The sequence below is a fragment of the Cydia fagiglandana genome, chromosome 5, assembly GCF_963556715.1.
Source record: "Cydia fagiglandana chromosome 5, ilCydFagi1.1, whole genome shotgun sequence".
In the NCBI taxonomy this organism is placed as follows: Eukaryota; Metazoa; Arthropoda; class Insecta; order Lepidoptera; family Tortricidae; genus Cydia; species Cydia fagiglandana.
In genome coordinates, this window is record NC_085936.1 from 20,264,657 (window position 1) to 20,280,487 (window position 15,831).

Here is a 15,831-nt window from a genome sequence, read left to right on the forward strand (position 1 = left end):
CCGTCCTCGAAACGTCGGAGGTAAATCTTAAAACTTAAATACGCGATTAAGTCCCGTTGTGCAGTTTGATAATGAACGTAAATAGTCACTAAAGTTCGTATAATAGCTAAACTATTACAAAGAAAGTGGAAGGTACCTAGCGAACCTCGTCAAGGTTGCATTGACTTTGAAATACCGTTTATTTTTTCTTTGCTACAAAATAGGCTTCTTTGTATATCCATTTTGCCTCACAACTGCCGCTTTCTAAGAAAAAAGCAAACAAATGACTTCATACGCCTTTCACAATCGATAAAATGCCACGACTCGGATCGGCAAACCTATCCTCTAATGAGTTTTCTATTACAAGGCTAAAATGCTTGAAACTAGGCTAATTTGTTTCATTAAGTATTCTATTTACTGCTTACGGAATTCGGTTTCTGAGATATTTACACTTACATTTAAATATCGTTTACGGATACACGGTGATCGATAACGGTTCATGTTATTTGTGTTCTGCAGATTTCTTTTGAAGTTCAAACAAAAAGCTGTTTAGGTATTTTTGTGAACATCAACTTTGTTTTGTTTTGCAATATTTTGGCGTAAACAACGTAGGAAACGATATGCTTATCTAGGGTATAGCTGATCAATGCCTCCGCTAAGTCGAGCAAAATTACCGCTTACACAGTTCTAATTCGCACTCACATTTTAACATACTGATGGCTTCCATTTTGAACAAATTATCTTTAAACGGAGTATCGCGAGTCAACAATTGGCAAATGGTAGAGCAGGATCAAAAAAATTGATATTATCTTGCGTCGGAGGCCAATATCATTTTGGTTTACTGAGCCAACGAGTAAGTAAGTATATTAGCAAAAACGTCATTGTGATGATGATGATGCATTCCTGTTATCCCTCATTACGGACATAGAGCTTCTAGAAGAATCCTCTATTTGTCATGATCTTGTGCGGCTACTTCCAGCTCTTTCCAGCCGAGTCCAGTTGCGCCAGCCTCTTTCTTAACAGATCGCCTCCATGTAGTACAAGGCCTCTCCGACCGTCTACTGCCGGCCGAATGCCAGCGGAGACCCTGTTTGGCCAGATGGCTGTCCCGCCTACGGAGCGAAAGTGTCACTGTAGGTCAGTATTATTTCTTACCAGCCCGTTGCTGTCCAAGGAGTTGTTATAGTAGTATACGTCGGAGTAGTTAGACCCGTTGAGGAGGTAGATATTCTGGCACTCGCTGGGACTGTCGGTCGGGAGGCACGTGCGTTGTTTCAGTTTTAACAGTTTCCTGCAAACAAACTACTTATTTACTCGATATCACCAGCAACAGATTTTTCATTTGTCATGCTTTTGAGCAAAACAAATCTGGTCAATTGGGATGGGTGGGCTTAGACATGTGCATATATATGAGAGGATACCCTCTACGTTCGAGCACCAAACTACTTTGACTTGAATGCCTGGCTTCCCTTGGTTCTTGGTTAACTTGGTTTTACTCAAACGATAGCTGGAAGTTTTTTAAGGAAAACTAAGAATTGTATTCATTGATTTAGACTGATTGTTGGAAAGCACGTATGTTCCTTCAGTTTCAACAGTTTACTGACAACAACTCTCTTACACAGGGTGATTCAGGAGACGTGAGCAGGACTAACACTGCACATTTCGTAAATTATAAGCAACTGCTTCGTATGAGTATTAGTGAGGTTAACGTTAATTTTCTAGTCGTGTTGAAAAAAAAAGTTTATAATTTATTTACGACATGCATGGTCACCCTAAAATTAGAATACAACTAGGTACCGATATTCTGTGTCAAATTGAATGAAATCCCTGTCATCACGGTCAGTTGACAGTTCATTTTCTTCGTAATCAATATGCTGTCATTACGGTTAAAGAGGTTTTATGTTTATTAATTAGGTCTTGTAGGGTGACCATGATAGTAGAGAATTAAATTTGCCCTCACCAAAAAGTTAAAAAATAGGAAAAAGTGTGGTTGTTTTGCCTAAATACACCGGTGATCTATCAATTATCAGTTACTGAGTGTGCAGGATTAGTCCTGCTCACGTCTCATGAATCACCCTGTATAGTTTCTATCCGACCTAGTTCTAAAATAGCCTGCAGAATCGCATTTGATGCACAGTTTAATTCTATTCGACTGCATTTGTAAAAGTTTAAAGCTCTTCGTATTGGGTTCAATTCCTGTATGTTAGGCATGTACATTTATTTCACAAAATATTTGTATACAGGTACCTATTTACTTTAACGATTAAATGTGACAGAAGTAGTTTTAAACTAAAGAGTCATAGTGAAAAGTTTATTTTGGTACTATTTTACAATGGGAAAAGAGAACCTAAGTAAAATCGAAAACTGCTGCTTTATGCACAATTTAAGCGTCTTATGAGAAGAGGTGTTTTTTAACTTGGTAGGTAACTGTTTCTATAAGGGGTGGTGGCCGAGTGGATATAAATAAATAAAAAAAATAAATAAATATTATAGGACAATTTTACACAGATCTACCTAGTCCCACAGTAAGCTCAATAAGGCTTGTGTTGTGGGTACTAGACGAAGATATATATAATATACACACATATATAAATACTTATATACATAGGAAACATCCATAACTCAGGTACAAATATTTGTGATGAACACACAAATAAATGCCCTTACCAGGATTCGAACCCGGGACCTCCTGCTTCGTAGGCAGGGTCACTACCGACTAGGCTAGGAGGCCGGATATGACCTCCGACTTTCGATCCGGAGGTCGCGGGTTAAAATCCTGCCTCGTATACCGATGAGTTTTATCGACACTTATGTACGAAATATCATTTTATATTTACCACTAGCTTCGGTGAAGGAAAACATCGTGAGGAAACCTGCATACATCTTCGAAGAAATTCAAAGGTGTATGTGAAGTCCCCAAGCCGCATTGGGCTAGCGTGGGAACTATAGCCCAAGCCCTCTCGCGCATGAGAGGAGTCCTGTTGTACCCTCCCCCTTATATATATAAATAAATATAAATCCCCTTAATAAATACTCCTAAAATTTGGCCTCGTAATCGTCTAGTAAACAGTTAGGACCCCTCGAAGTGGACCGCGGAAACCTAGATCCTTTAATGAGTAATGCTTATTTTGGACTCTGTTTTAGTTTATTATTACCTAGTTCATAAAATAGAGATTTTATTACTGAGAATATTTTTTTTTATGTATATTAAAGAAAATTTTCAGGAATATTATATTAAGTTATTGTCGCAGCATATTCAACGTGTTCTAAGGTAAAATATAAATGGTATTGCTAAAAATATTAGAATGGTATGGTAATGCAGTATATAAAATATTAAGAAAGTTATATATTCTTGATAAAATGAGTTTAAAAATTTTGTTGGTAAAAACCTGCCACACCTATTAAGCCTCCGGGATAACATATAAGTAGCATTCCTGGGATAAGCCCATTTACACCCTAACTTTTCAAGATTATAATTAACTACCAGCTTCTTGCGAAGATGCTACTCATACGTTCGATGCAGGATTGGGGGCTCTTAGTCCAGTCAACAAGGTTAGTCGGAACACCTACCCTAACTTGTAAGCCAGACGGGCTTTTACCAACACTTCGGAACTTATGCATATCTAGATGACTATGAAGAGAAGTGCCAAATATTCATCAGTCATCAAAATTAATCTTTTTTACATTCAAAAGCTAAGGGATATTAATCCCATTTCCATTCCCCAAACTAAAATATAAGCTGCATTTCTGGTCTCTTAATAGTATAAACGAAGTACTAAATTTCCTATGAAACTGAAAACGAATTATGAATATCAAAATGAGTATTATTCCACTCAAAGTATCCTCTGGTTTACTCTTGTCTGCCAAAGGTCCCTTAAAACAGCTATTCTTTGATATTCCATCTCAGAATAGACTGCATTTCCTAGCAACTCAATTTGATATTTTAGAATTTGTTTTATAAATACATTGGAAACCTGATTATGTTACTCAGTACTTCATCTCTACTCCAGACGACCAGAATTTTAATAGATAAAATTAGAATAAGATAGAGAATACCCTTTTACCCAGATAAATTATAAGTTCATTAGCAGTAACAGTTAACTCCGCATAATTTTATTATGAAGAAACCATATTCGAAGGTTTTAAACGAGGAAAAATATCAACCGTTTCAATCTTTGACCCTAAATCTCTAAAGAAACCCTAATTCCCTAGTAATAGTGTGCGATTCTACCCTATTAACCCTATCCTCTGTCCCTACTTTAGTATAACCAAAGCACAGTTCGTACTTACCATCGACCCTGGTACTTTGGAATATACGCAAGTGTGTCCCTATTAGATACAAGCTAAGCATTCGGCGAGTGACTCCGAGATTGCAACCTATCAACTCAAGTTATTGCCCCCCTCCATGGCGTTTTGCACAAAGGCAGGGATGCAACATGGATAGGACAGGTCCCTATTGTGTATATACATAATGGGTATAAATAAATATATTTAAAATACAAAGCTTTCGAATACTGTAGATTTCAAGCAAGCCCAGGTTACCCCGGATGACGCGCACGTAACGTCCTTGCTATTCATCTAACAGCTGGACATCGAAAAACTAGGGAGGGAGATGTTTTAAGTCTGCTATGTTGATATAAAGCAGACTCCAAGACAACCCTCATCTTGGAACAAGTTAGACCTCCTTCCATCCACTGTTTGTCACCGTTAGGATAGCAGATGAAAGGCTAGACTAAACTGTATGTCTAGGCACTGATTTGGTTTTGAATCATATGAATAAAAAATAAAAATTAGGAGTTTTCAGATTTAGGACAAGTAAACACTTTCCAAACAACTACATTTCTATTGAAAATCTTCTATAGAAAACTATTAGCAAAGTGGACACACTCTATCCAATGATATCTAAGCTTAAACATAACGGAAACACATATTTCCGCCATGCCAAACAAAGACACAATTCCAAGTTCTACTCTATGAGATTTGGGACATACGTCTTAATCTCGATAAAGCTAAGCACTTAGAAAAATGGACAGAGCTTCCCCACTCTCACCAATAATCTCCGCGTACTATACAAAAACCAAAGTCAGTTGTCGGTCCGGACGCTAGTAAAATACTAACTCGCCTCGTCCCTCTTCAATCCTTTTATACTATTATTCATGTCGTCAGTGACGACAAAAATGTCTTCAGTGAAGACAACCCATTGTTCTCGGCCCCGCCCCCTGTCGTCAGTGAAGACACCCGATGTCATCAGTGACGACAAAAATGACCTTGGCGAGTGCAAAACAGCGTCAATGAAGACAACCCATTGTTCTCGGTCATTCCCCCTGTCTTCAGTGAAGACAAACCACCGTCCCATAATATGCCCACTTACCTTACCGAAATATAAGTCTTACATACTTTACTTAAAACTTATTTTTGGTTGGATAATTTAATAAAACCGTTTAATGTCGACTCTTTACATGTTTTCGCATGTAATCCCTATGCCTCATACTTTTAAGATTTACTCTTGATTAACCATGATAACCTTAATCTGAGCCATCTATGAATCTCTTACGCAATTACTTAAACCTTATGTCCTACATAAGATCCATATTCTAATAATAAAATGCTGATGAGGGTAGTTTTAAATCGTATTTACGTACGCGCATGCACAACCAAAGTACGTTTGAGTTAACATATTTCCCTTTATGATTCCAAATATTGCGTTCATACTGAAGTATTTCATGTTTACCTTTATAATAATGTTTTTTAAACATATATAAGAAAATAATTATTTAATTATTGAATGAATGAATGAATGAATGAATGAATGAATGAATGAATGAATGAATGAATGAATGAATGAATATTCTTTATTTCAGACCAGGTCCATTATTGTAATTTTTATCTACCTCATGCTTTTTGAATTTTACGGTTTAAAACAATACCTAAATGGCTCCTCGCCCATACCTGTCAAAGTCAACGTAAACAACCTTACAATATTTGTTTTCCTAAGCAAATTCTTGTTATTATTTTGTTTTTACCAAGTTAATTAGCAATTATTTTAATCGTGGATACATTTGATAAAGATTAGACTATGAAATCAAGTGCTTCGAGTTACCATTTTTAGAAATTTCAATGAAAATCAGGAACGTAAACGCACGACCGGCAAGGAAGCTCCCGGAAGCTTTCCTTCACCGCTAAAATGTAAGTTTTATATCCTCGCTCTGGGTCGTACTTGGTTCAACAGGTCTCCATAGCAGTTCAGCGGGGGAACGCTGCAGGCATTATGGGGACCTTTGAGCCAGGTACGATGCAGGGTGGGTTATTTTAAGCTTTGTGTAGGTTAAGTTTTATTTGAATTATTTTTAGGGTTTTTTTACAATAATTGTATTAATGATGTAGTTTTATATTGATAAATGAGCCTAATATTACGTAATAGGCATATGGCCAGTCACATCGCCGAGCGCAGTGAGACGTATATAAGCTTAAGTTTCTCCACTTTGGAATTCACGGGCCTACAAATCCCGGTCTTTTGATTGGCTTGCGTGGGGATATAGATCCAACACGTAGAGGCCCCTTGGAGATAAGCTTAAGTTATTATTATTATTATTTTATTATAGGTAACTGTTGATTACAGGAGAGTTGAGGCGAATGATTACACTACATAATGCATGATATTTAAGCTAAACACTGATACATATGTCCCGTGGCCTCAATAGTAGATTGTTAACCAAGGGATTAAAGATACTCATTTCACCCGCATTAAACACTCTACTTTTCATTTCGAGTAAAAGGAAAATAAAATATATTATAACTAATACAAAACGTTTCATAATAATTATTATTTAAGTTAAAAGAAAGAGTATACAAAAAATTAAAAATAAAATGAAATATAGTGTCCTAGAACAGAAAAGTGATCTTTTAATCATCCCTCCTAGCAGAGAAGGAAAAGTGTCACTTTGATCCCTTCAAGCTAAGAAAAAGCTCTTTTTCGAATAGGTGACGCGAAAAAGCTATTAACGATAACTAAAAGCACACAAGCAAACACTCACCACTGTGTAATAAAAGTCGTGCCGATGGTGTATATCGGTGTAGATCTATTGACGTCGAGGCTTTCCGTCGAGTTCATTATGGTATCGAAGGCTCTATTATTGTCTACGGTTATCTGCCGGACGCCTCAAACGCCTGGAGTCTGAAACAAATGGGTGTTGTTGAAAATTTGTTATCTGTGTGCGTCAACACCTCTGTAGGGAAAAGCAGACAGATAAAAACCGGGCAAGTGCGAGTCGGACTCGCGCACGAAGGGTTCCGTACCATAATGCAAAAAAAAAACAAAAAAAAACGGTCACCCATCCAAGTACTGACCTGCACTCCCGACGTTGCTTAACTTTGGTCAAAAATCACGTTTGTTGTATGGGAGCCCCATTTAAATCTTTATTTTATTCTGTTTTTAGTATTTGTTGTTATAGCGGCAACAGAAATACATCATCTGTGAAAATTTCAACTGTCTAGCTATCACGGTTCGTGAGATACAGCCTGGTGACAGACGGACGGACGGACGGACGGACGGACGGACAGCGAAGTCTTAGTAATAGGGTCCCGTTTTACCCTTTGGGTACGGAACCCTAAAAAAGATTTCTGTATATTTAGAATGTCAAATGTTCTTCAAGTTCGGTGTCCCGTCAAGGCCATTTCGTTTGATTTAATGAATAATGCTTTTATTCGAAGCACATTTACACAACAACATTAAAGACGTTCACTGCGGTAGTAAATGGTAAAAACGTAATATCAGGCAAAGGGTATAGTCGGGTAAGCATGGCCAAACTACCCTTAGCGAAAAAAATAATTTCCTTTTACTGGATTATTAACCTATATATATGTAGTGGTTTCACCAAAAATTAAGCCTCAAATGCTTCAGGTTTTTAAAAAAAATGCAATAAAAGAAAAATCATTTTTATTTTATTACAGCCAAAGTACTAATCCAATTTATTTGTAATTAGGGCAAAGAAATCGGATTAGTATCATTTGAGGCTTAATTTTTAGTGAAAGCATTACATATATATATAGGTTACCTAATAATCCAGTAAAAGGAAATTAATTTTATCGCCAAGGGTAGTTTGGCCATGCTTACCCGGCTATACCCTTTAGTCCACGACTTACAACTATGGTCCAAATTCAAGTTCCAGTAAGATATTTATAGGTAAGTATTTTTCTAATTAAAAAAGTTAACCAATAAGGCCCGCTTGCACCATCCCACTAACCCGGGGTTAAGTGGTTAAATCGTTAACCCAGTATCAAATTGTGCTGATAACCATGGTAACTCCAGGTTTAACCGGTTAACCCCGGGTTAGTGGAATGGTGCAAGTGGGTCTAAGTTTAAATTTGGTGCCAAGCCCGAAGATGTAACTAAATGTTAGGATTATTTCGAATCCAATCCTAACTAGACTCGTTCTTCGACAAATCAATATCTTATTTTCATCAATTGAATCCCAGCTTCATCTTCGGCACAAGATCATTGTCTCCAGACTCCATTAACGAAGTTCAGTAATCTGATATTAACCTCATTAATGTAGACGAAGTTTAATCGAATTTTGATAAAACATTAGGCTATTGTTTGAGATTTCCTTTTCTTTATTGTGGGTTTTGTAATCAGAACCAGCGCTTAAAAAACATAACTGCGCAGCTCTTTGAGGGAATAAACATTTAAAAAATTAGGGGAGTTTGGAAGCGTCTTAAGATTAATAAAACAGCCACACCCAATACAACGTAGTCTGAATTAAGATAAAAACTTTTACAATGATTCACTCTTTATTTAATTCTTTGCGGTCACTTTAGTTTCTGGACACGTGCATCTCGACTCCGTAAAACCACTCAACTATTGTTCAATAATAAAAGTCAATGCTTTTTTCGAGTTTGTCTAGGTTTTTCTTCATGATTAATTTTATCTTAAAACTCTGCGTCTTTTAAACCTTAACGAAAATATTTGAGTTAGTTTTGGACCATAGCTGGGAAATTTTAAACTAAAGTTGGTGATTTTACAGTTCTTGATTTTTAAGAACAAATTTATCGATATTTTAACCTTTTTTGCCGCCATTGGCTTGATATAAAGTCAGTACATTTCGTGCTCCACACGCCATGACTTCATATCAAGTCGCGGTTTTGGTCAGCTTTGTTTACGTGCAATTTGACATGGCGTTGATGTCACTTCACTTCATTGACGTGGCGGCGAAAAGGTTAAAGTCTCTCATTTTCCCGCAAACTGGCCCATGAAACATCATTAGGCTATGAGCAGCCGTTTGCGTGGGTGTTACTCACCTTGCGAGATAAGGCCCCGGCCTGACGGATGCCCGCCGTCCGGCTCCCGTCCGGAAGCATCGTGTGATCGCGGCTCACGTCTGTGGAGGAAATAGGGCGATAACAACGTGTGGGGTTGAATTTGTATTTTTGGTGTGTAGGTCTCATGTCGTTCGAGTTCCAAATTACAGCTTTTTCAGTAGATAATACAGGGTGTTTGGTACATCGTTTACCAAATTAAAATGGCAGATAGATTGAGTCATTTGCTATCTTCTCATGCCTCGAAAAACAAAATTGGCCATGGTTTTTTTTACTACTACGCAAGTAAAAATTTGAAATTTACGAAGAACAGGCATAGAAGTGAAAAAAAAAATGTGTGCCAAATTAAAAATGTCAAAAGTTTAAAGGGCCAGTTTGTACTGTAAAACATTGTACGATACCCGTGCGAATAGGTAATTCGCAACTCGTGTCGATTTGAAACACTCCCTTCGGTCGTGTTTCAATTTATCACCACTCGTTATGAATTTCTTCTTTTCCGCACTTGTATCGTAAATAACTATATTCATCTCCAAGACCTGACGGGTCACAAAACACGCAAAACTTTGTCGATTAAGCAAATAGATGATCGCTAAGCTAACATCGGCCTATGAATTCATCTAGATTGTATTTCAGTTATAAAGTTAGATTTGACTCGTAGGAGTTTACCGAACTTACCGAAGCTACCGAAGTTATCGAAGCTACCGAACTTTACCGAAGTTTATTTTACTTGGGCACGACGGTTACTCGATATCGGTGTTTAGCTTGAGTTTAAGTATACGGGATAAACTATGACGAGGCGATAAGAACTGGGGTTCTACCGCGAAAACCGAAGTTCGTAAATCTCTGTCACTCTAAGTACCTACGTCTTAATTGCGGTAAAGGGGCTGTCCGTAAATTACGTCATCGATTTATGACGATTTTTGACCCCCCCCCCCTAAAATCATTCAAAAATCATGCTTCAAATGACCCTATTTCCTCCTATGTCATGCTACCATCATCCGATGTCCAGACCCCCCCCGCCCTAATTTGAATGACGTAGGTAATTTATGAATAGCTCCAAAAGAGAAAAATGCCCGCAATTCGAATTTCGATTATCGCGGTAGTAGGCCTGCAGTGCAATTTGTATGATCCTGCTTATTATATAATAATTAGGATTAAACAGCGAATATATTCTGTTACTATTACTATAAGTACATATATCTTTTAACAGACGCTTTATGAGTCTAGGAAAGCTGTAATATTCTGTACGAGTAGGTATGCAGGCATTTAATAGTAAGTACGTATAACAGTTAAGTAGGCTGGTGATCATAATTTTCTTGTCCATAATAACTATATTTAATAGAGTCACTATAGGCAAAGAGCATAGATAGGATAGAGGGGTCCTGTCATAGTAAATTTTGTAGTCACAGTAAATTTACTGCCATCTATCGACACACGACTAAAACTCAAAATAAAAACGTATACAATTATCAACAAAATGTATATTATATGGATAAATGATTTTATTATTTTTATATCATTTTGAACCATGTTCATTCACTGATCGATATCTATGTGTTAAAATTGTTAAATATGAAACGGTGTCGTCACGCCATCTAGCCGAGCATAGACCAAAGGTGTGTGCGCCATCTATCCGAGAATGACTTTTTCTTGATTTCCGAGGCACGTTCCTTAGACTTTATTCATCTTGTACGAAGTTACATATGTCTTTGCTATAGGTAATACTATATAGTACTAATTATAGATGGTCAAGCAAATCTTGTCAGTAGAAAATGGCGGCAAAATTTGAAAAATGTAGGCGCGATGGGTTATCGTCCCATGGAAAATTTGAATTTCGTTCCTTTTTCTACTGGCAAGATTTGCTTGACCAAGTATACAGTGTGTTTGGTACATCGTTTGCCAAATTAAAACGGCAGATAGGTTGAGTCATTTGCTATCTTCCCAGGCCTAGAAATTTTTAATTTTGGGCACGATTTTTTTTCAGCTCTATGCCAGTTTATCGTAAATTTAAAATTTTTACTTGCGCAGTAGTAAAAAAAAACATGGCCAATTTTTTTTTCTAGGCATGAGTAGATAACAAATGACTCAACCTATCTGACGTTTTAATTTGGCAAACGATGTACCAAACAACCTGTTTATCTTATTATTATTTACTACTATAGTCTGTAGTAGTATTTACTCATTTTAATAAAGTCCGTGATAAACCGGTAAATCATAAAGTTTGAGCTTGTGACACCGTCAACAACCTAAACAAATATAAAAAAACGGGCAAGTGCGAGTCGGACTCGCGCACGAAGGGTTCCGTACCATAATGCAAAAAAAAAACAAAAAAAAGCAAAAAGAAAACGGTCACCCATCCAAGTACTGACCCCTCCCGACATTGCTTAACTTTGGTCAAAAATCACGTTTGTTGGATGGGGAGCCCCATTTAAATCTTTATTTTATTCTGTTTTTAGTATTTGTTGTTATAGCGGCAACAGAAATACATCATCTGTGAAAATTTCAACTGTCTAGCTATCACGGTTCGTGAGATACAGCCTGGTGACAGACGGACGGACGGACGGACGGACGGACGGACGGACAGCGAAGTCTTAGTAATAGGGTCCCGTTTTACCCTTTGGGTACGGAACCCTAAAAATAATAAATTTACTAAAATTTCACAGGAAACCTTATAAATTTAATATTCATTTAAACAAGTCCCGCGACAAAGACAGGAAGATTATTTTTTCGAGAAATGGATAATTTATTACCATTTCATAATTCATTATTAAACTTCTAAAATGGTATTCAGCGATTTGGCTGCTGAGATAGCGGGAAATATTACATTTATTGCATTTTTTAGGGTTCTCTTGCAAAAAGGGTTCTATTATATAAATCCATTTTTCTACTCGTCGACTGTAATGATTGAATTAAGATTTCGTATACCGTAAAACGGGGTGAGTAGGTTTCGCGGGGAGAGTTGGGTTATGAATGAGGAGAGAAGGTTTGAGAGGAGGGTGAGAAGGGATTTCAAGGCTACTGCTACAAAAATAATGTATTCCAATTTAAAATGGGGCTATAGTAATACGCATAATAAAAAAAAATCGATCCAACAATCTTCCAAAATCACCTTTGTATGAAAAACCCTCTCACCCCAAATACGAGGCACTACGGGGTGAGGTGAGTTTTCCTCTTTATCTTCAAAGTTATGAAATGGAACTACCCAATAAAAATACAAACTAAAATACAAACGTCCGAACCACTTATTATATACACCATCCAGTTTTCACATGTAAAAATAAAATTTTATCGAGGTTTGAAAGTCAAATTTCACCCAACTCACCCCATTGTACGGTATTTCCTACCAAACTATAATTGCGTACCTACTGTTGTTGTTTATTTATTTATTTAGATATGTGTGCCGATATATTTGAACACTTTGGTGCTGACTGTACGAGGTTACGTAACTGAGGGCCTACCAGGAACCACGTTCGACTTATTGCCTCCCTGTCACACTTTTGTACGAATTTATAAGTGCGACAGAGAGGCAACACGTCGAACATGGTTCGCGGTAGACCCTCTTATCATTGGTCTAAGCAAATTAATTATACCGGGTGTGGCCTGTAATATGAGCAATAAATTAAAACATAGATTGTACTCCTCAAACTGTGACACTTTTGTTCAACAACTTTTAAAAATTATGAAATATTTAGTCTCCCTATTTTTCATACAAAATAAATATTATCTTCAATGGACGCCATCGCCACGCCATATCATTGTGATTGACGTTACTTGTCACGCCTTACACATAACAAAATTCGCAATACTTACATTGCGTCTTAGAATAAACTTTAAAGTGTATTAAAAAACAAACCACAAGTTATTTTTCAAAGTCGCCGAACAAATATGTTGATCAATATGAGGAGTTGTTTTGCTCATAGTACAGGCCACACCCGGTATAGTAATATTGCATTTCTCAGAATTCATTTGAGCATCAACTGTCTGATAATTAGCAATCAAATTGATTGGCAGTTATGCTGCATCCGCATCCTGATGTATTGTGGGTATTTGATACTATTAAGGCTTCACTTGACTCAGTGATTAGACAAAGTGATCTCATCACATTAATTAATTAATCAAATTACCTACTCACATGTTTGTGAAATACTAAAGCGTTAAGTCTCGTTGTCTTAAGCTTTTTTGTTAAGTAGCTATCTCTGTATTTATTTACCACTGCGTATTTTTTTGTTATTAAAATAATTTATTTACATGGAGAATCAGCTATAGGTAATAAAATACTTACAATAAAAACTACCCTAAAATAACAACTAGGTACCTACAAAACTAAAACTATTATGCAAAAACGAAAAATCTACATCTAAAGAGGGCCCCTGGGGCATAGTACCAAAGAAGCTGGCAGCAGTTCCTCGCTGAATCGCAACGCTTATTCGTTGTTTGTTGAGCGAGGAAGCTGTCAGCTCTTTTGTTCCTATTAAAAAAAGGACTGACTTCAAGTGACTTCAACCAGCCGATTGGCCAAATCCGCAAAGTATAGCTAGAATCCTGTTATACAAATTTTAGAGTTTTAATGAGATTTCTAATGTTATTTAATTATTGGCGTATGTTAAATCGAGATTCCACCAGCAGTGTGCGGTAATGTGCGGCACAAGCATTTTTGTACTGAATATATTTATGCTGCACAGCGCCGCTAAGATGGTATCCCGCCTTTAGATTCTTATACCGGGTGTGGCCTGTAATATGAGCAAAAATTAAACTGTAGGCTGTACTCCTCATACTGACCAACATTTGTTCAGCGACTTTTAAAAATAACTTGCGGTTTGATTTTTAATACACGTTAAAGTTTTTCGCAATGTATTGCGAATTTTGTTATGTTTAAGGCATGACAACTAACGTCAATCACAATGATAATATGGCGTGGCGATGGCGTCCATTGAAGATAATATTTATTTTGTATGAAAAATAGGGAATCTAAATAATTCATAATTTTTTAAAGTTGTTGAACAAAAGTGTCACCGTTTGAGGAGTACAATCTATGTTTTAATTATTTGCTCGTGTTACAGGCCACACCCGGAATAGACTTATTCAAATCCACAGAAACCGCCATCTTAGTTATTCGCGCCCTCCCTGAATAACATTTAAAATATTCACCTGAATGTAACAGGAATTCAAAACTGCACAAATGCCTAGTCTCTTGGAAAAGTAATTCTTCACAATTATATAAATGACTTTTCCTAATGGCCAGACAATGATTAAGGAGGAACGAAGAAAATTTAATTCTCATTTGGCGCCATTTTTAGAAAATGAGCGCTGGGAAGATTGCTTTCTGGTTATTTTCGGCTTTGTGTTTTAAATTTAAGCTAACCATTTAAATGCTATAAAGGAGTAGGGTATAATATACTGTGAAGTATATTTCAGAACTCTGCTTTACAATTCGGTAAAGACAAATAATTATCAGTGGGACCATAATCTAGTAATAATGAATAGTAGTAGTAATTGATTTTCTGCGTTCTATATAAATATTTCGGCACAGTTTCATCAACTCGGAGTAACTGGCCATAACCATGCAAATTATCATGTATAAAAGTGAAAAATGTATCTAGTTAAATTTATGGGGTAAGTATTCTATGAATATCTCACAATATTTTAAGATAAACGCAAAGTTGTATTTATTAAACAATAACAATCTTGGAAAACTTATTTTATCTTCGGGAAGTTTCTAAAGTAAATCAAACTTTTATGGAGTAGCTCGTAAAATACCTTTAACGTGATTGCTGGACCATATTTAGGGATAGCCTTGGTCTCTGTCACACATTTTTTACGTCAAATTTATATTTTGTAAGTAAACGGATTATTTTACTTAAACTATTTTTGCACAAATTTCCAAAAAAGTATAAATTCTATGACGGCTAATCGGTGATCACGTGGTGCTTTCCATAGAAAAGGAAGCGCCGGAAGCTCCGGCCCGGCCCCGGCCCGGTTTAGCGTGAGTAATAAATAACCGAAAATAATCGTAACCGGTTATTCGAGTTTCCAATATTCGGTTATGAAATTTTGTCAAAATATTCGGTTATAACCGAATATTTCGGTTACGGAAGCTCCGGCCCGGCCCCGGCCCGGTTTGGCGTGAGTAATCCTTAAGGAAAATATATATTATTCACAGCTGCGCGCTGTCAAGATAATGAGCACAACCCATATACAAACATAATGATACGAGTAAGTACAAAAACTATCAATTTTCATCTCTTAGGCCCACTCGCACCATTCTACTAACCCGGGGATAACCGGTTAAACCTGGAGTTACCATGGTTACCAGTACAATTTGACATTAGGTTATTAGGGTTAACCGCTTAACCCCGGGTTAGTGAGATGTTGCAAGTGGGCCTTAAGAGTTAAAAATATAAAATAAAAATCTCAAAATTGAGGTTAAAATTTCTAATATAGGAATGTACATTGGTACAGTCAGCAGCAGAAGTTACTATGTGGCCGAGGTGTTCAAAATTACCTTGACACGCTCTTATTTTCTTAACAATAAAGTCG

At 36.8% G+C, this 15,831-nt stretch overlaps 1 protein-coding gene and 1 long non-coding RNA gene across 2 annotated transcripts in view; both read right to left on the reverse strand.

Annotated features, from left to right (window-relative positions):
* Window positions 1-15,831, reverse strand: part of LOC134664661 (uncharacterized) — a 105,411-nt gene that overhangs the window by 61,056 nt on the left and 28,524 nt on the right. The gene's annotated exons all lie outside the window — the stretch shown is intronic.
* The window catches only part of LOC134664636 (muscarinic acetylcholine receptor gar-2), a 53,481-nt gene that overhangs the window by 7,476 nt on the left and 30,174 nt on the right, over window positions 1-15,831 (reverse strand). The window contains exons 2-4 of the mRNA XM_063521372.1: window positions 9,277-9,356; window positions 7,014-7,153; window positions 1,135-1,270 (exon numbers count right to left, since the gene is read on the reverse strand). Coding sequence (XP_063377442.1) covers window positions 1,135-1,270; window positions 7,014-7,090 — 213 coding nt within the window. The 5' untranslated portion in view covers window positions 7,091-7,153; window positions 9,277-9,356. The remainder of the gene's footprint in view (window positions 1-1,134; window positions 1,271-7,013; window positions 7,154-9,276; window positions 9,357-15,831) is intronic.